General features: G+C 35.6%; 1 protein-coding gene across 1 annotated transcript in view; it reads left to right on the top strand.

The window, feature by feature from the left end:
- ALG6 (ALG6 alpha-1,3-glucosyltransferase) overlaps positions 1-20,234 on the top strand; it is a 66,224-nt gene that overhangs the window by 31,571 nt on the left and 14,419 nt on the right. The window contains exons 4-12 of the mRNA XM_078451824.2: positions 729-818; positions 2,156-2,244; positions 4,281-4,363; positions 5,205-5,269; positions 8,709-8,900; positions 9,479-9,614; positions 12,336-12,421; positions 14,523-14,607; positions 18,274-18,344. Coding sequence (XP_078307950.1) covers positions 729-818; positions 2,156-2,244; positions 4,281-4,363; positions 5,205-5,269; positions 8,709-8,900; positions 9,479-9,614; positions 12,336-12,421; positions 14,523-14,607; positions 18,274-18,344 — 897 coding nt within the window. The remainder of the gene's footprint in view (positions 1-728; positions 819-2,155; positions 2,245-4,280; positions 4,364-5,204; positions 5,270-8,708; positions 8,901-9,478; positions 9,615-12,335; positions 12,422-14,522; positions 14,608-18,273; positions 18,345-20,234) is intronic.

Raw genomic sequence — 20,234 nt, 5'->3', positions numbered from 1 at the left:
TTTATTTTGGGAGAGCACAAGTGGGGAAAGAGCAGAGAGAGGGGGACAGAGGATCTGAAGCGGGCTCTGTGCTGACAGGCTGACATCAGCAAGCCCTATGTGGAGCTCCAACTCAAAAACCATGAGATCATGACCTGAGCCAAAGTCGGATGCTCAACCGACTGAACCACCCAAATGCCCTGAGTTTTTAACTTTTGAAAGTAATCTGTACACCCAACATAAAGCTCAAACTCAGAACCCCAAGATCAAGAGGTAACATGCTCCACGGAATGAGGCAGCCAGGTGCTCCTGACTTTTTTACTTTTTTTAAATTGTTATTTTGTATTGTTTCTTTGTTTAGGTTATCAGAAGTAAATTGTCTTTTTTGCATGTTATTTTGTTGTATACATGTTAATCATTGACTTAGACGATTAATAGAGTGACAATAAGTTCTGGTTTGCCTGGGACAATCTTGGTTTGCATTTCTTGTTAGGTCTTAATTATTAATAATTTCCTCTTTTACTCAAGAGTAAGCCAAGAGTGTCTTGGTTTAGATAATAAATAACTACTCAAAAACTTTTAATTGTGATTTCACAAAATTTAACTGAAAGGGAAAAGACAAAGTTTAGATGAATTTTTTTTACCTTGTATAACATTTTTTCATTTTAATTAAATGAGATGTTAAATTATAAGTCTGTTTCTTGAATATTGATTAATGGAATGTTGCTTTCTTTTTTTTTTTTTTCTAGGTATTTTAACAGTAGTGATAACAATTTACAATATTGGGGATTGGATTATCCACCTCTTACAGCCTATCATAGTCTTTTATGTGCATATGTGTAAGTTTTTTGTCTTTAATGTAACTCTAAATGTTTGTGCGCTTAACAGGTTTAGTAAGAAACTGTGTGATCTGGCTTTGTTGAGTAGAGGACAGATTGTTTGTACCTACTTTTGTATTGTGGTTTGTAAAGCATTATACCTTTGCAGTCAGGTTGTAAGTTAACTATCAAAGTTTGAACATTTCCATAATTTCTTTGGAGGATAGGCTAGAAAGTAATGTAAAAATCTACCTTTGTTTTGAAGCACAGATACTAGTAATTACTCATGGACTACTGACAAATACATCTAATATGGCTAGTTGTGTATGCTTTTTTTTATGGAATGGTCCACAGTGAATGAAAAAGACAGAGGTCCAAATGGTATTCTGACTAACATGTCAAGTTAGAAACTCTAATTACTATAGTGTCTCACTTAGGATTTAAGATCAAGGTTGGAATTCCTTCTCTTTTAAAGAAGTAGAATGGTTTATAGAAGATTATGAAACTTCTGTTTGGTGGAGACTCAGTTTTGCTCTTTTTAAAAAAAATGTTTGTTTATTTTGAGAGATAGCATGAGTGGGGGAGGGGCAGAGAGAAAGGGACAGAAAGAATCTCAAGTAGGCTCTGTGCTGTGTGGGGCTTGGTCTTATGAACCGTGAGATCATGACCTGAGCCGAAATCAAGAGTGAGATATTTGACTGAGCCACCCAGGCACCCCCAGTTTTGCTCTTTAATAGTATCCCATTTCAGACTTGAAGTGTGCTAGCAAAAATTTGAGGAACTTATTCATATTACTTTCCAAGCTCAAATCTTATTTGGTTTTTATTTTTCCTTTATTCATAGTTTGTGAAAATTAGCTTCCTGGATTAAAAATAAGTCCCTAGAGTTTATGATAATCAGATATACTTTGTAGTGCTCAGAGTAACATAATATGGTTGAAAATTTAATTTATCTTTAAAAATTATGTTTACTTTTATGCAATGATTTATAATTAGTAGCTATTGCTGATTGTTATGATAACTGAGAAGATTATAAACTATAAAACATAATCCTTTGGTCAATACTAGCATATTGTCCTTTACAAAGTATGTGTTTAATAAATGAAACATGACACATCAGATTGTTTTTATACTGAAAGAATTGTGAAGGTAGGGATTTTTGTGACATGTTACATGGTTTTGTTGGAAGGTGAGTGAGGTAGACCCTGTGTTACAGCTTAAGTCAGTTTCACAAGATTAAATAAGAGTGAAGCGTAAGAGCAATGGCCACTTCTTGAAATAGATTCATATGTCTTCAGATGTTCTTTGGCTAAAAGAGATGAGTAATACTGTATGTGTATATATGCTTTGATTTTTCAGGGCAAAGTTTATAAATCCAGACTGGATTGCTCTCCATACATCACGTGGATATGAAAGTCAGGCACATAAGCTCTTTATGCGTACCACAGGTAAGAGAGCAAAGGAGTTGATTCTCAAAACAAATTTTGATTTTTAAAAAAATTGTGAACAAACTGATAGAAAATTCTATTACTCTTATTGACTTTTAATATTGTGTAACTCTATGTATACATATGTATAATACATGATCAAATGTATATGTAAGGTGAAAAACAAGAGAATAGGAATAATTCCGGGTGCTTTACATTTATTATTATCTCAATTCTTTCAATACCCAAATGAGCTAAATACTGTTACTATCTTTACTTTAATCTAAGGGGGTGGAAGCACAGTTGAGTGATGCTAATAGCTTACCTGAGGTCAGATAGCCATAAATTGAAGTTTTAGTTGTTTACTGCTGCATTAATATCTTTATTCCAAATTCCTTTCACCTTTTTTTTTTTTAATGTTTATTTTTGAGAGAGAGAGAGGAAGAAATAGAGTGAGAAGGGGCAGAGAGAGAGAGAGAGAGAGAGAGAGAGAGAGAAAGAGTCCCAAGCAGGCTCTGTGCTGTCAGCGCAGAGCCTGACACGGGGCTCAAACTCACAAGTCAGGAGATCATGACTTGAGCTGAAATCAAGAGTTGGACTGACGCTTAACCGACTGAGCCACCCAGATGCCCCTCACCTTTTTCTTAAAGTAAACCTTGTGGTTATATCTTATACATTGTATTGCTGTGCATTTTTGCTAAATTAAATAATCCATTCAACAGGTATATATTGAGCATGTATTATGTGCTGTTCTAAGAGATTGAAAGTAAGATTAGATTTCTTTAAAAGCTTTACGTGATTTAGACTTTAATGCTCTGTCTTGGCCTTTTCCTTCATTAGTCTGAATTTAGTTGGAGTTTGTTCTCTTCATCATTCATCCAGTCATGAAATCTGAGGCCCAAGAGATAATCTGTCTTGCCTGTCTTTCCCTCTGTCATACCATTTTCCTTTCCCCACAGAGCTTTAATCCTCTCTGAACTGCATACTCACTGGAGGATTATTTAGCTTCTGAACTAATACCTGTATCTGGGAACTCACAACCTTTAGAAACAGTCTGTTGTATTTTCAGAGGGCCCCAGTCACTCAACATTTCCTTTTTATGTTAACCTCCACTTGTCACTTTAGGTTCTGTTTCCTTAGGCTACATAGAACAAGTCTGATCCTTTGTATACCTAATACCCTACAGACATTTGAGGTCACCTCTTCTCCAGGTTAAATATTTTTAGATACGTTAGCTATTTCTTAGATGGCCAGCTTGTTGAATGTGATTATGGTTTGAGGCCTCTGGTTGTGCTCCTTTGAATATGTTCCATTTTGTCAGTGTCATCTTAAATGTGGCATCTGGAGGTGAAAATAGATTGCATGCTTCTAAAACTGACAGTTTACTGTCATTTACCTTATTCTGGACACTGTAGTTAGCCTGGAACAACAACAAAAAAAAATAGTCTCATTGGGTAGCTATGTTGTACTGTTGAAGAACTTAATGTATTTGTATTTCTTTGTTCTAAAAGAACTGAACATTCCAAATTATGAATTGGTTTTTTTTTTAACTGTTTTTTTTCAGTTTCCTCCTTACCTGGGTCTGTCAAGCTCTTTATATGCATTAATTAGCAAAAGTTTATGTAGTTTTATAAATATTAACATTTAAAAAGGATTCTTACATGAATTGTATCATTTGAGGTATACTTCATACCAGAAAATTTGGAATATACAGATGCTGGCAAAAAGTGTTGTTTTCCTTTGCTTTGAGTATCCTTAAGTCTAAGTCAGAGCAAAGAGGGAATCAATTTTGGATACATCTAATTGATTTAATGTGTGAATTTGTTAGAGAAAATTACGAGACTCTTAATTAGAGTTATAGCACCATAACAATTGAAATTAGGCACAGGTGAAGGGAACGGACAGGGTGAACTGTATAAAGGCTTTGTCCAGAGTGGGTGAGAGCCTCCTGTTAACAGAATTTTCACTCAGGATTAGAGTGGGGGGAGGATGGCTTTTCATATGTTATTGAAAATCCCAGCAGACCCATGTTTAAAATGATTTGGTTGCTTTTTCAGTGTTAATTGCTGACTTGCTGATTTATATACCAGCAGTAGTTTTATACTGTTGTTGTTTAAAAGAAATCTCAACTAAGAAAAAGGTAAGTTTTAAAGTTAACCTGACATTTCATCTCTGAAATGTTTTATTAAAGCCTCACTATTAAAGTATAGAGCTTACAGAAGCCATGCTTTGGGGAATAGGCTATTGTAGAACAGTGATTCTTTTGTCAATTAAACTTACCTTAGACTAATAATTGCAGTGTTCAACTGTAGTAATAAGATGCCTGGGATTTAGATGTTATGTACTGCTGGATTACATAGCATACTGAATTTATGACTTTACTGATAAATCTGAATGGTTTGTGGGAAGGAAGGCATTTTGAAGAGTCGGTGTATATTGTCTTATTCCCACTTAACAGATATTCCTTCGGGTCATTTTATACAGGTTAATCATTAGATTGACTTCTTTGATTTGTATATCTACACGTGCTTTCTCTGACAAATACCTGTTAGTGATTTTTTTTCCTTATTACTGAGGTATCTTATGTCACCTCCATGAAAACTTCAGTGTTTGGAGAAATATTTTATAAAAATATTTTGTAAAAATTTTGATAAATTACAAGGTGAGAGGGAACATTTGCTGTGGTGTTGAATCAAACAGTAGTCTTACTCTGATTTGAGTAACATGACTTTGTAAAAAATTTTTTTTAATCTTTATTTATTTTGAGAGAAAGAGAGAAAGTGGAGGAGGGGCAGAGAGGAAAGAGAGAATCCCAAGTAGGCCTGGCACTGTCAGCATAGAGCCTGACGTGGGGCTTGAACCCACGAAACTGTGAGATCGTGACCTGAGCTGAGATCAAGAGTTGGATGCTTAACTGACTGAGCCACCCAGATGCCCCTGAGTAACGTGACTTTCTTATTTCACAATGTTTTTCTTTACAGGTTGCTAATGCATTATGCATATTGCTGTATCCAGGCCTTATTCTTATCGACTATGGACATTTTCAGTATCCTTTACTAATTTAAAAATGAAGTCAGATGCATATTTTGAGATCTAGGCTCAGGGTGTATAATGTTGTCATCCGGTAATGTCTTATTTGCTAGGGTACTTGCTTATTTAAACTGTTTTTCACAATAATATGATAGAATGTTTTCACCAAGCTTTTACTTTAAGAGTAAAGTACGGATTTATTGAAAGTAGAATTGCTTTTCTTATACCCTTTTGGCTAGGGAACAAAATGTTGGTCACTGAAGCTCTTCTGGAGACCTGGAAAAAGAGTGCCAAGTATGCTTATTCTCTTCTAACTCTAAAGAGGTGTAACAGATCTTCTATCTTTTGTAAATGTCATCTGACATTGACAGAAAGGAAATAGTCATCGAGTTTTTCAAGTTTTAAACCAAGATGTTTCTCTAACAGATAGTGGTAACTGGAAGCTTCAGAGAACTAAAACTGAATAATTAAAAGCTATGTGGATTTTATGTCTGTAATTTTTTGATATGTAAAGTAAGGAACATTCAAACAAATCTTAGAGGAAAGTTGATGAAATTTGGACATGACCGTCCATTTTATCTTCTGATGTATTAACTATTACTGTCTGTCCCCATCTGTCCCACAGCAACATGATCGATTGATAGCTTTTCCTTTTGATGCCAGTCTGTTTTAGTTATAACAAAATTAATATGTGTATTTGTCAAAGGATTTACAAAAGATTAAATCAGAGTTTTTATTCTGTCCACTTTCCTAGTTGCCTTTTTTATTTTTTTGCATTCTGGGATCATGGCCATCTGATACTCTGATAATATCAGGAACGCTGAAATAAAGAAAAAAAAGAACAACAACAAAAAAAGTTGTTTACAAGATTTTAAGAACTGTATTTACTTTGAAATGTAACACTCTTACAGAAAAGTGCACAAAATGTAAATGTGTGTCTCAGTGCATTGACAAACGATTACCGGGAGTCAAAAAATAGAATGTTGCCAGGATCCAAAATCTGCACTTGTACAGCTCCTAAGTACTTCTCTCTCCTCCTTTCCCAAAGATAGCCACATACCAACTGATAACACTATAGTTTAGTTTTCCCTCTTTTCTGGACTTAATATAAAAGACAACACAACAGGTATTCCTTTGTGTTTGGTGTTTTTGGTTCCACATTTTGTTTGTGAGTTTTTTTGTAGTTGTGTGTAGCTGTGGTTTGTTCACTTACGTTGCTCTATGTTCTATTGAAAGAATACACATAATTTTGTTACTCATAGACATTTGGATTGTTTCCAGGTTTTGGCTATGATGATATGTTGCTAAGTCTCTTTGTACACATATAAATATATTTCTTATGAGAGAAATTGCAGAGTTATAGGGTATGTACATGTTTAATTTTAGATATTCCTGAGTGGTTTTTAAGCATGGTGTACCACTTAACATTCTTGTTAGAAATGATGTTAGTGTTCCATATACTCATCTTCATCAGTAGTTGGCCATTTTCGTTTTAAACATTCTGATGAATTTGTATCTCTTCTGTGATTAAAATCAAACTCTTGAAGCTTTTGGGATTATGTAATTTGGTGGGGACACATTTTTTAACTACTATGTATTTTATTTTCCTCATTTATTAAATGGGGATAATAATTACCCTTACTTTGTATGCTTTTTTTTTTTAAGTTTGTTTGTTTGTTTAAATAATGCCTACACCCAACATGGAGCTGGAACTCATGACCCTGATCTCATCAGGAGTTGCATGCTCTTCTAACTGAGCCAGACAGGCACTACATTTTGTGTGCTTGTTTTGAGAATTAAATGGATTTTATTATTTATAGCATTTAAAACAGTACCTGGGAGATACTAAGCTCTATATGAGTATTTATTGCTATTATTATCTGTTGTTCTTGCTGCTGCTGTGGCTGCTCTTAACTATTTTTTACTTTTTTGGGCTCTGAAATGATTTGTTCAGGCATAGGTATTTGTGACAATTATTTTGAATACTCTATGTGTCATTTATTTTGAAGACTCATGTTCTTGAGTTCTGGGAAATTCTCGGGTTTGATGATTTTCTCACTTTACTCTTTCTTGAGCTTATTAGACAGATGTTAGAGCTTTCATCTCTGTGTTGAGCATCTCTTTGTCTTTTGTTTTATGGTTTACAAGATTATCTTGACTTTATCTCTAATGCTTCTGTTAAGTTTCATTTGTTTTGTTAATCCTATCTTAAATATGAATTTATTCTTTTTTCTATGATTCCCTGAATTATGTCCATTCTTCTAGGGTGACTTTTTTTCCCCCTTTTCCTTTTGGTTCTTTCTCTTGTCATAGGTTTTTCTTAAATGTGTGTCTCATCCTAGTGTATCTGTGCTTATTTAAGAGTAAGACAGAAAAGAAAGCTGCATGTGAGTTCTCTGTATTTGGCCCACTATTAGGTAAGTGGGCAAGGGGCTGGCCAGTACACTTGGGGGTCCTTAAGTGTCAGAATGTGGAGGTTTGGCACTGTAATGTTAACTTCTACACTGGCTGCCCTAGTGTATTTAGTGTATATAGTTTATTACACTTCTTTGGAGAAATATTCCTTCTGTTCCCTGGGGGTAGGGGATGGGGTAGTGTGGTAAATATTTGGTTGCCAGATAATCTCTACACGAGTAAGATGGGATTTGACTTCTCCATCTAGGCATCTTCACTTAATCCTCCTGTTTTCTTTTCAACATGTTACTCAAGCACCCTAACCTTCATGGTGTTTCCTTAGTGTTCTAAGGGCTTGCAGAGTAGATTGGCTTTGTCGTTGCTTGGGCCTCCTGTATGCATTTTCTAAGCTCTGGTTTCTTCCATCCTATTTTATTTGTTACTGCTTCTGTGTCCTTTCTGTCTTCTAGAAGTGTGTTGAAATCTTTATCTGTTGTAACCCATCTTCCTATTCTTTTTTACAGCTGTGAATATTTACTTTTAAAAATTCCCTATCATTTTAATGGGGTCTTGGGAAGGAGAGGAGGGCAAACATGAGTACGTAGCTACCATTTGAGCTGAAAAATCTAATTGTAATGTTTTGCTATAATAAGGTTATTAGTTTCTGATCAACTTATAGCTTACTATATTGATTCATATTATAGAGGAGGTATAGTGATATCAGTATGTGTGTGTTTTACTTTGGAGCATTGTTTTCTTGTCTAGATTTTGGTATGTTATTATAGTAATAGTGTGAAATAGTCTAGCAGAAACAACGCTACGTGTTAACTACTTAGTGGTCTTTAAACCTGGAACAAATCTGTTGCTCTATTTAGCAGTCTGATTTAATATATTTGAGGCCATTATATACAATTTCAAATTAGTTTATGACTTCAATACTTTAAATTTCTGTTTAGAAATAGCTTTCATTGTATATATTGTTTTAAAATCACATAAGAAATATGTTCTATAAAATGCAAGATCTATTTCTTTTAATTATTGAGATAATTTCCTTGACACAGGAACATATATAATTCTGTGAGTCTTGGCTTTGCTTTGTGGGGTGTTCTTGGAGTATCTTGTGACTGGGACCTGCTAGGCTCGTTGGCATTTTGCTTAGCTATAAATTATAAACAGATGGAACTTTACCACTCTTTGCCATTTTTTTGCTTTTTACTCGGCAAGTGTTTTAAAAAAGGCCTGAAAGGAAAGGGGTGAGTGGCTTTTACACTACAAAATTTTAAAAATTACTTCAGAGAATTTATTTGGCATACTTACCAGGGAGAAGGTGGTCTTTCATTTTGCCTTTAGGTGACTTCTTATTAATGTGTTGGCTCTGAGGTGAGTTGGAAGAGAGATTGTCATGTTCTGTATTATTTTAAATCTTCCAAACTAGAGAAATATTTTGATCTATGTAAATTTACTGGAGGTAATGTGGATTGGCTCTTGTTAAGAGTATTGCTATAAGATTTCATCCATTTAGAGCATATTACATTTTATACTTATTAGAAATACATCCCAGTTTGATAGTTTTTTTCATGGCTGATTGGAAAGACATCTAAGTTAAATGTTAATTAAGATGGTGATAGTCTTTTTGTTAGAGAGGTGTACATCTTAATGATTGTGAATTGCTTAACTCTGATTTGACTACACTGCCATATTAAACCTTTTTTAGTAGCATAGATTTATTATTGCTGTATATTTGTATTTATCATCTTTAGTGAGACTGAGACTGATTTCTTAGAATTATTAACCTTTCCTTGTCTACTGGTCACCTTTGTTTTTGTTCTAGGTTTGTATTGTTAATTAAGCTAGCTTGTACAGTTGTAGCTTCCTTCATTCTCTGCTGGCTGCCATTCTGTACAGAAAGGGAGCAAACACTGCAAGTTCTAAGAAGACTCTTCCCAGTTGATCGTGGATTGTTTGAGGTATGTTTGAAAACTTTCTTCTTAGGGCACCTGGGTGGCTTAGCCGGTTGAGCTCAGTTGGTTGAACCCAACTCTTTACTTCGGCTCAGGTCATGATCTCAAGGTTCATGAGTTCGAACCCTATGTTGGGCTTGGTGCTATGCAGAGCCTGCTTGGGATTCTCTCTGCCCCTCCTCCTCTCTCTCTCTCAAAGTAAATAAACATTTAAACAAACAAAACAACTTCTTTCTCATTGGGGCACCTGGGTGGCTCAGTCAGTTGAGTGTCTGACTTCGGCTCAGGTCATGATCTTGTGGTTCGTAAGTTTGAACTCTGCATCAGTCTCTCTGCTGTCAGTGCAGAACCCACTTTGGATCTTCTGTCTCCCTCTCTGCCCCTCTATCACTCCCCCCAATAAATAAATATTAAAAAAAAAAACCCTAAATTTTCTTCTCACTCTTTTCTTGTTATACTACCTGTGCTGTGAGTCCTGGGGATTTCATGTAGAAGACACACAAGGAATGTAACTTCAGCTACACTCCTTCCAGTCATTCCTTGCCAGTTATTTAATCCAGTATATAATCTAGCTCAGCTGTCATTTTCTAGTGCATTAAATGAATAGATAATATTTATGCCATCATGAAAGCCATAATTCAATTATACATTTTTATAATGAAATAGGATCCATAGTGAAAGACAGCACGAGAAGTTGTAGCTACAAAGTTAACAGCTTTGTAATTTTTTTGTTTATATTCTCTTTTTAGTCTTAGGAAATTATTTATTAAACTAATAATCATGTTTGCTTCAGGAAGATCTCATAATTCCTTATATAACCTTCATCCATAGTAATTTTTAATGAGAATCTTTCATTTCATTTCATTTAATGCTAGCTTAATCACTCTTGTTAAACTTTTATTACATGGATAATTTGATGATTTAGATTTAGTAATTAAATTAAACAAACCATTTTTCTGAAACAAAAAGGCCTTTTAATAAAGTTAGAGACAACATATTTAGAGATAATTTGCTTTTGATAAACATTTCTTTTAAAAAGAATTAGAAAAGTATATCTTTCTAATTTTTGAATATATAAATTGCTCTAGATTATCTTGTGGTGGATCTATAGGAGGATGGAACCAGCATTTTGAAAGAGATAAGAAAAGAGTTTGGTGCTGTGATGGAATAGGAATGTGTGACTTGTATGTTGATGGGGATACTGCTGCTACTGATATTGATAATCACAAATAATCACTATTATTGTCACCACTCTTACTTACTAGGTGCCACATACTTCACATGTGGTTTTATTTGATTTTTACGATAGCTCTGACTGAGGTATCTATTGTATCCAGTTTATAGATTAGAAAACTGAGGTCACATGGGGCGCCTGGGTGGTTCAGTTGGCTAAGCATCTGACTTTGGCTCAGGTCATGATCTCGTGGCCCGTAAGTTTCAAGCCCCACGTCAGGCTCTATGCTGACAGCTTGGAGCCTGGAGCCTGTTTCAGATTCTGTGTCTCCCTCTCTCTGTGACCCTCCCCTGCTCATGGTCTGTCTCTGTCTCTCTGTCTCTGTCTCTCTCTCTCAAAAATAAAGATTAGAAAAAATTTTAGAAAACTCAGGTCAGAGATTCATGTAGCTTGTACATGGCAGAGCTGTGGTTTGAATTTTGAAAATTGTGTTCCTAACTTCTTTATATTTCCTCTAACCTTAAAGCCTATTTAAAGAAAAGTTTAATTCTCCATCTAAACTGCTTGGTTATTTGCCTCGTTTCTATTTCAGAAATAGTATTTATCATGATAATTATAAAAATGAGTATCATAATGTTTGATGGGGTTGCTGGTCACCTCCATTCACTTGTCCTCAAAATCTGAAGAGTATTTTCTTTGATCTGACAGAGGGAAGGAGGGTGGTACAGTTGTCAGTGATGGTTACTTTCTTGATGTTATGCTTACACAGCTGTGAGTTAAGCAGCTGTGTAGAGGATGGGTTTCACGAGCAGAGAGCTGTAGTTACAAATTTAATTTTGAAAGTGATCCTACCACAACTGCTAATGTCTTTAAATGCCTTGATTTATTAGCAATTAACTCTTGTCATTGTTAGTTGCTAGTAAGTTATACTTGAGATAATTTTAGGTATGTGATAAAATGGGTCAAAAATGTATGTTCTATAAATTAGGAAAAAAATAAGATTTCCTAGAAAAATTTCCAAAGATGAATAAACTTCAGTATCTAGGGATCGTGTACTGCTGTTTGAAATGAACATTTCTTGGGAATGTCTGGATTATGGTTGGCTAGTGATATAGGTCAGTTTGCATTGCAAAAAATGAAGAATTTTTGTGTGTATGTGTGCGTGTGTGTGTGTGTGTGTTCCATGGAGAGTTTAATCAACTTAGTTATAAAATTGTGAACAAGAGCTTCATGTCTCAAAAGTTTAGAGATTATGGGCTGTACCTCGTAGAGTTTAATATTTCTTTCAGTAATATCAGAATGTAAAAATTTTTTTTTTAAATATTTATTTATTTTTGAGACAGGGAGAGACAGCATGAACGGGGGAGGGTCAGAGAGAGAGGGAGACACAGAATCTGAAACCGTCTCCAGGCTCTGAGCTGTCAGCACAGAGCCTGACACGGGGCTCGAACTCACAGACCGTGAGATCATGACCTGAGCCGAAGTCGGATGCTTAACCAACTGAGCTACCCAGGCACCCCTCAGAATGTAAAATTTAACAAATCTCTTTTCAGGATAAAGTAGCCAATATTTGGTGCAGCTTCAGTATCTTTCTGAAGATCAAGGAAATTTTGCCACACCACTTCCAGATAATAATCAGGTAAGAGATACAAAGTTTGTATATAATGTTATATAAGCTTCTCTCTAAAAGTGTTATGAAAATAACTCATTTATCTGACATCATTAGGGAATGAGATGTTTTTCATTAGTGAATTTTCCACATAACATAAACCTATCACTCTACACAACAAAACTTTTATTTGCAATATTTTATGTGATAATCTTTCTGGATTGTTATCTACTTCCCTCCCCCTTAAACAAAGTCTACTAAATAGGATTAAACACTGTCTTGAAGAGTCATGATTTTCATTGGTGTATATCAATCTGGGTTCAACCAGAGAAGAATCAGTAGGAGGTGTGTGGGTGCATGTGAATTTATTACAAGGCTTTGGTTTATACAGTTGCGGGGTCTGACTGAAGAGCGTGGAAGTCCACAAGGCAGGCATTCGGGAAGGAGTATCTAAAAGGGAAGGAAAAGCAATTCACATCCAGTTGCTCTTTGGAATCTGAGTTTAGGGAAGCCCCAAGCCCTCTTTTCTTTTTAATTTTTTAAAATTAGCATTAATTTAATCAACATTTTAAATTAACAGTAATTAACATTAATTAACATTAATAAAAAATGTTAATTTATTTATTTTTGAAAGAGAGCGCACAAGCAGGGGAGGGGCAGAGAGACAGAGGGAGGCTCCAGGCTCTGAGCTGTCAGTACAGAGCCTAGTGTGGGGCTTGAACCCACGAACCGTGAGATCATGGCCTGAGCTGAAGTCTGTTGTTTAACTGAACCACCAAGTGTCCCCAGGCGTAAGCCCTCTTTTAAAAGTCTTCTAGCGGCACCTGGGTGGCTCAGTTGGTTAAGCATCTGACTCTTGATTTTGGCTCAGTTTGTGATCTCACAGTTGTGAGATCAAGCCCCATGTGTGGAGTCTGCTTGGGATTCTCTCTCTCTCCTTCTCAAAATAAATAAACATTAAAAACACAAGTAAAAGTCTTCCAACTGATTAAGTCAGGCTGTTCAAGAATCTTAATTTTGATTAAGTTAAAAATCAGCTGAATAGGGACTTTGATTACATCTGCAAAATCTCTTCCCAGCAACACCAGGATTAGTGTTTGAATAACTGGGAGAATGTGTATGTGTGCATGCTACAGAATGGGTGCTGCCTCCTTCTGTCCTCTAGTTCTTTTGAGAATATCCTGTGTAGCCCACTGTAGGAGGAAGCATACTAGAGAGAGAATTCAGGGAACTGTGGTTCAGCTAATCCGGGTTAACAATGCCACAAAGCCACCAATGGTGGGAAAATCAATTATTGTATTGTGTTGTAATACTCGTCTTCAGGGCTTGCAAAAGCCGTTTGCCATGGTACTTAATGGCTCCAGATGGCTCTACCTTTTGAGTTCCTTTTCCTCCTTGCTCATCAGCCATTAGTAGGAGAGGCTCTAGCAGTGGCCCACTCCCTTTCTAACTTGTTCTTTCTGATTTATCATGGGCTTGAAAATCAGGTAATTAACTTTTGTGAGAAGAGGGCCAGAGAGATTCTCTTGCGAGTAAATGTTATGATTGTTTGTATTATATATTGTCCCTTTTATACCTGGTTGTGTTTTCTTAATTTTGAGTGATAATTGACTTTTAGTTATCTGTTTTTTGATTCTTTTCTATAAATAACATAAGTATTGTAATGTTCTCTGTATTATGTAATCATGTATATATTAAAGTGGGTAAATATTTCAGTGCATGGATTTTATTTAAATGTTATTTGGTTTTAAATTTAAATTTTAATAAATAAAAATAGGAGTGCCTAGGTGGCTTAGTCGGTTGTGTCCAACTTCAGCTCAGGTCATGATCTCGTGGTTGATGAGCTCGAGCCCCGCATCGGGCTCTGTGCTGACAGCTCAGAGCCTGGAGCCTGCTTCTGATTCTGTGTCTCTCTCCCTCTCTGCCCTGCCCCCACTCATGCTCAGTCTCTCTCTGTCTAAAAATAAAATACACATTAAAAAATTTTTTAATTTTAATAAATAAAATATAACTTTAATTTTAAATCAACCTAAGTTGGTAAGTAATGTGATCCTTATACTAAAAAAATATTTCCTTGTTTTAGATACTGCTACCAAGAAAACAAATGTTTTATTTTTATTCGTTTTTTTAGCTTTTGTTTTACATTTTTGAGCCTGCTTCCTGCATGTGTAAAATTAACACTTCAGCCCTCTTCCAAAGGATTCAGATTTACTCTGGTAAGTTTCTTATTACTTTAAATACTTAATTCTTGCTGCAACTGGTAATTATATTCTTGCTCTGAATGGGACTTACTGGACTGAGAAATAATACATTCATTTATTTGGTGAGCATGTATTGAGTGTCTAACATACTTAGGTGCTAGGCTGAATAATCAGAATCTTTCAGTTTAACTCAACAATTATTTAACTTCTGCTTTGTATTAGTCAGTGAGAGAATACAAAGAAGAAAAGAGTGGTGACAGACATGTTTAAATAATTATACTATAAAGCAGATGGTATTAAGGTCTATTACACATTTAGTGTTGTAATAGTGTGGGAAAGGGAGATACTACTTTGGGGTCAGATTAAGAAAATTTTTTTTAAGTTTATTTATTTATTTTGAGTGAGAAAGAGAGAGAGAGAGAATATCCCAAGCAGGCTCTGTGCTGTCAGCTCAGAGCCCAATACGGGGCTTGCTCTCACAAACTGAGATCACGACCTGAGTCGAAACCAAGAGTTGGATGCTTAACTGACTGAGCCATTCACATGCCCCTGGGGGCAGATTTTAGACAGCTTCTTAGAATAAGTGGGATTGGAGCCAAATTTTGAAAGCTGGGCAAGATTTGAAATAGGAGGGGGTTATATAGCAGAAGAGAATGCAAGGCAGGAGGAAGAGCTTGCAGATACAGAGGCGGGAAAGGATAGGGGATGTTAATAGTGGTTATTAAACAATGAAAGGTGTGTGTGTGTGTTGAGGTTAGGAGAGGGTATAGTGAGAGATAAGAGTCAAAAAGGATCAAACTGGGTAAGACTTTGTTGGATTCAAAAAGTTGGAGTTTGATTTGTGTGCCAGAGGAGCCAAAAGACATCTTTGAGGAGAGTGGACAGATATCTGTTTTAGGAAGGTGACTTGTGTTAGTTTGAGGATGAATTGGTTATATTTCCTACAACTTAGGATGTCTCTGAATAGGTTCACAATATCCTCCTTGGCTGTATTTCTGTAGTGTTTAAAATTTTGTTCCTTTGTGCCTTGATCAATAAAATGACATTTTATTTATTTACTATTTTTTAAAGTTTATTTATTGATTTTGAGAGAGAGAGAGAGAGAGAGAGGGAGAGAGACAGCATGAGCAGGGGCGGGGCAGAGAGAGAGGGAGAGAGAAAGTCCCAAGCAGGTTCTGCACTGTCAGTGCAGAGCCTGTCACTGGACTCAGTCTCACCAACTGAGATCATGACCTGAGCCAAAGTCGGACACTTAACTGACTGAGCTACCCAGGCACCCCTATAAAATGACATTTTAAAAATATCTTTTTAAAATACCAAGAAAATTTAGTTTATGAAAACAAAAGTCTTAGTGGACTTAAAAGGAGACAACAATTTAGAAATTATGGTTTCAGTTTGGGGACTGCCACTTATTTACATTGCATTTTGAAAACAAGCCAGAACATAACGGTAAATACTGCAAAAATATGTATGAGTACCACAGTGTGAAAAGGATGGTTTCATTTCCTCTTTGCTTTTTTATTACCGTTTCATTGACAGCTTCTCTTGTTTCATTCTGAGAGTGAACTCAGCATTGTAAGTCATCGACAGTTAATATTCTATAGGATTTTTAGAACAGAAGGAATCTGGTTAGTAATGCTCTGATGTCTTCAGTAGGCTTAACTTGAAATATTTGCAGGCTTACATGAGATTATGCTATTTTTCTAAGAAATAACATACTAATAAAGGTAGATTTCACAGATAAGCAAATGAAATTTCAGAACTTAAGTAACTGTAGCAGTGTTAGAGGTAATTACTTTTAGGATTATAAGCCAGGAAAAACATTTTTTCCTGTATTTTCCTAATTTTTTCTTATTTTCCTAATTCCTATTTCCTAATTTTTCTTATTTTCCTATTTCTGTTTGCTATTTTTTTAAGTTTATTTATTTATTTTGAGAGAGAGAGAGAGGGAGGGAGGGAGAAAACATGATTGGGGGAGGGGGAGAGAGACAATCCACTTGGGATTCTGACAGGCTCTGCACTGTCAGCTCAGAGCCTGATGCGGGGCTCAAGCTCACGAACCGTGAGATCATGACCTGAACCTAAATCGGGAGTCGAATGCTTAACCGACTGATCTACCCAGGTGCCGCTGTTTGCTATGTTTTAATACAAGCCACTATGTTTAAAAAACTAAAAAAGATTTATATTAATGACTTCTGTAATTTTATTTGTGTTGATGTTTTGAATTTTTACTGATTACTTCTGAGAACTTTGAAATCATTTCCCATTATAATTATTTTCAAGTGTATTCCTTTCAGTAAAGATTGAATTATTTCTCAACATAAGTCTGTAATTGAGGTAATTGATAGTGTGAACACTAATATATCTATAGCAGCAAAGTGATTGTCTTTAATTTATTCAAGTAGTATTTTTCGAATGCCCTCTAATGTGCGAGGAGGTCCTTTTCTAGGTACTGGTGTGTAAGTGAATGACAGGTAACCTCCCTGTTCTCTTAATTGGGGTTTTTCATGCTAGTGGCAGGAAAGGATAAGCAACAAAATCGATCTGTTAACCAGGAAATATCTGGGAGTGATTAGGGTTATTAAGAAAATAGCATTAGGCGAAAAGAGTGCTGATGGATTTGGTTAGATTGAGGTAAGTGACATTTGAGCCTAGAACTGAATGGCCAGAAGGAGCCATTAACAAGATCTGTGCTCTGACTTGATAAAATGTTTTTCTTTAAAGCATGAACACATTGGCATATTTGGCACATAGACAGGTATGAAATGGCTGGTATGAAGTGAGTGAGGGAGGCAGTAAGAAATAGGCTGGAACAGGAAGGCAGGACCCATATAGGAGTTTGGATTTCATTCTTAGTGTTCATGGGAAGCTACCTGAGGACCTTAAATAGGGAAATTTACATGATCTGGTGTGGTGGCTGAGTGCACAGTGGACTGTAGGAGGCAAGAGTGTAGTTACCAATTAGGAGGCTGTGGCAGGAGTCCAAGAGAAAGATGAGTGTGGCTTAGACCACTCCTGTGCCACCATCAGCAGAGGGCAGTGGAAAGAAGTAGGTAGATAATGTATTTAGAAGGTGGTGTAGATAGGATTTGCTCTGGGTTGGATTTGTGTAGATAGATGTCCAATATGCAGATCATAACCTTCTGAAAATAGATCTAAATAATTCTGATTTAAAACCCCAAATAACAAATGATTACTTTATAAAATATTCAATATATTTTATTGAAATGTACATTTTAAAAACACTAAAATAGATTTGTCTTGCTAGTTTTAGATTTTGAACTTCTTGTCCTTCCTTCAATGCTTTTTAATTAATTTAATTTAATTTAATTTAATTTAATTTAATTTAATTTAATTTAATTGTTAGAGATTCCAAGGGAGGATGAAGGTATGATTGTTGTGTCTGAAGTATATAGTAGTTTTGTTTATTCATAACTGAGTCTGAATGAACTTGTTTTTGATGGTTAAGTATAGCTATATAATCATTGTTTTTTTAATAAATGTTTTACTAAATTTGAATAAAATTATGCGTATTAGTGTTGTGTGGGTATTTTCTTTCTAGATAGAAGCTACATTAAGCTTTAAAATTTTACTTAAAATGACTTTATTTAGATTCATATTTAAACTGCTGTTATGATTGACAAGCTGTTATATCTCATTCTTCCCCCTTTTTCCTTAAAGGTTAGCTGTGCACTATCATTCTTTTTATTTTCTTTCCAAGTACATGAAAAGTCCATTCTCTTGGTATCATTGTAAGTAAAAATGTTTCAAGTATGTGTTTTATTTATTTATTATTATATGTTTATAATATATACATAAATTTGTTACCTAATATAATCACCTAAGTGACAAATGTTATGTAGTTGGATAAAATTATTCATAACATTGTATTTTTCCAGAATGATTTCTTACAATTTTACTTCTTTATAAAATATAATATTTTAAATTGAAAAGGCTTCATAGAATTATTACTGACACACTTATTTCTGTCTGTTTCTTCATATATATTTTTTATATGCTAATAAAAATATGTCTTCTAAAGAGCTTTTCCTCAGATTGGAGGCTGTTTATCATCTTTGCCTTTTTCATTTCATTCATTTCCACATCTATTCAGTAGCTTTGTTCTCTGTTCTTTCAACTCTTGAGGGGCTTTCATATGGTGGCTCCGTTCTGTTTCTTTTGTCAAAATCTTTGTTTAGACACAATTGGCCATTCTTAATCAGACTGCTTTGTTTTAAGAGCATTAAAATTTTTTCCTGGTCATCATAGTTCATCATAGATATTGGGTGACAGTGGAGGTATATTATCCCAACATTAAAATAGTGTTTACCCAGAACACATTGGAACACTTGAATCCTGCCCTAGATCAATCCTAGCCTGTGACTCTTCCATGCCTTATCCTGTGTTCGCTAGGTTCCTGTGGAAGAGCCATGGACAGAATAACCAATGACAAATGGAAAAAGTATTGCTTTTGTTAGGTGGAGCTTTGGACTAAGATCTCAGTGCAGAGCTTGCTCTGAGCTGGGCTGGCCTATGTGGAAGGCTTCTTTGCTTGAAACAAAACTGTCTCACATCATTGCAGACTAGGAGGACAGTTTAGTTTCATCCTCCAAAGTCTAAACCTGAGTTAGTTCCTACCACTATTAAGTGAGGCTTGGCTGACCCTCCACAAATTCCTGGTGCCAGGTGATGGAACTATGGAAAGGTTTGCTTTCAAATTCCCCAGAATTTCTACCCCATACAAAGGCAGCCCATTCAGTGATCTGTAATCTGACCATACATAGTAGCTCTTGGGCCCTGAATTTCTTTTTTTTTTAAATTAAAAAAAAAAATTTTTTTTAACATTTATTTTTGAGAGAGAGAGAGAGAGAGAGGGAGAGAGAGAGAGAGCGAGCATGAGTGGGGGAGGGGCAGAGAGAGAGGGAGACACAGAGTCCGAAGCAGTCTCAGGCTCTGAGCTGTCAGCACAGAGCCTGATGCGGGGCTCAAACTCACAGACTGTGAGATCATGACCTGAGCTGAAGTCGGACGCTCAACCGACTAAGCCACCCAGGCGCCCCGGGCCCTGAATTGCTTGGAGTTCCTGCTCTACAACTGTACTTATGTCATTTATAACAGTGCATGGCTTTAATATAATTTTGATAAAATATTTTAAAGTTAGCATTGAAAGTTTTTCTTGACCTGGTCCTAGCTAATCTATCGCTAAACAGATATATCATTCAATAAATGTTCAGTGAGTGCCTACTGGTTGTCAGGTACTGTTCTGCACACTTGGTATGTATCCATGAACAAAACAGACAAAAATTCCTACGTTCTTAGCTTTTATTCTCAAGGACAGACACTAATAAATAAAAATAAGAAATTAAACAGTGTGTGAGAAGGTAATAAAGGCCATGAGGGAGAAATAAAACAATATAAGGGAAGTTGGGAGTATTGGAGGTGGGGTTACAGGAGAAGTACAGGTTATAATCTCAATACAGATAGGTAGGCCTCATTGAGGAGATATTTGAGAGGACTGGAGATGATGAGGAAATTAGCTGTGTGGATATTTGGGATAATAACATTCTAGATGAAGAGAACAGCCTGTGTGAAGGTCCTAAGATGGGAGTATGCCTGGTATGTTTAGTGAACAACAGAATGGC

This window comes from Panthera onca, chromosome C1 (assembly GCF_046562875.1).
Source record: "Panthera onca isolate mPanOnc1 chromosome C1, mPanOnc1 haplotype 2, whole genome shotgun sequence".
In the NCBI taxonomy this organism is placed as follows: domain Eukaryota; kingdom Metazoa; phylum Chordata; class Mammalia; order Carnivora; family Felidae; genus Panthera; species Panthera onca.
The sequence above is the reverse complement of the archived record's forward strand: the minus strand, read 5'-3'. Positions and strand labels throughout refer to the sequence as shown.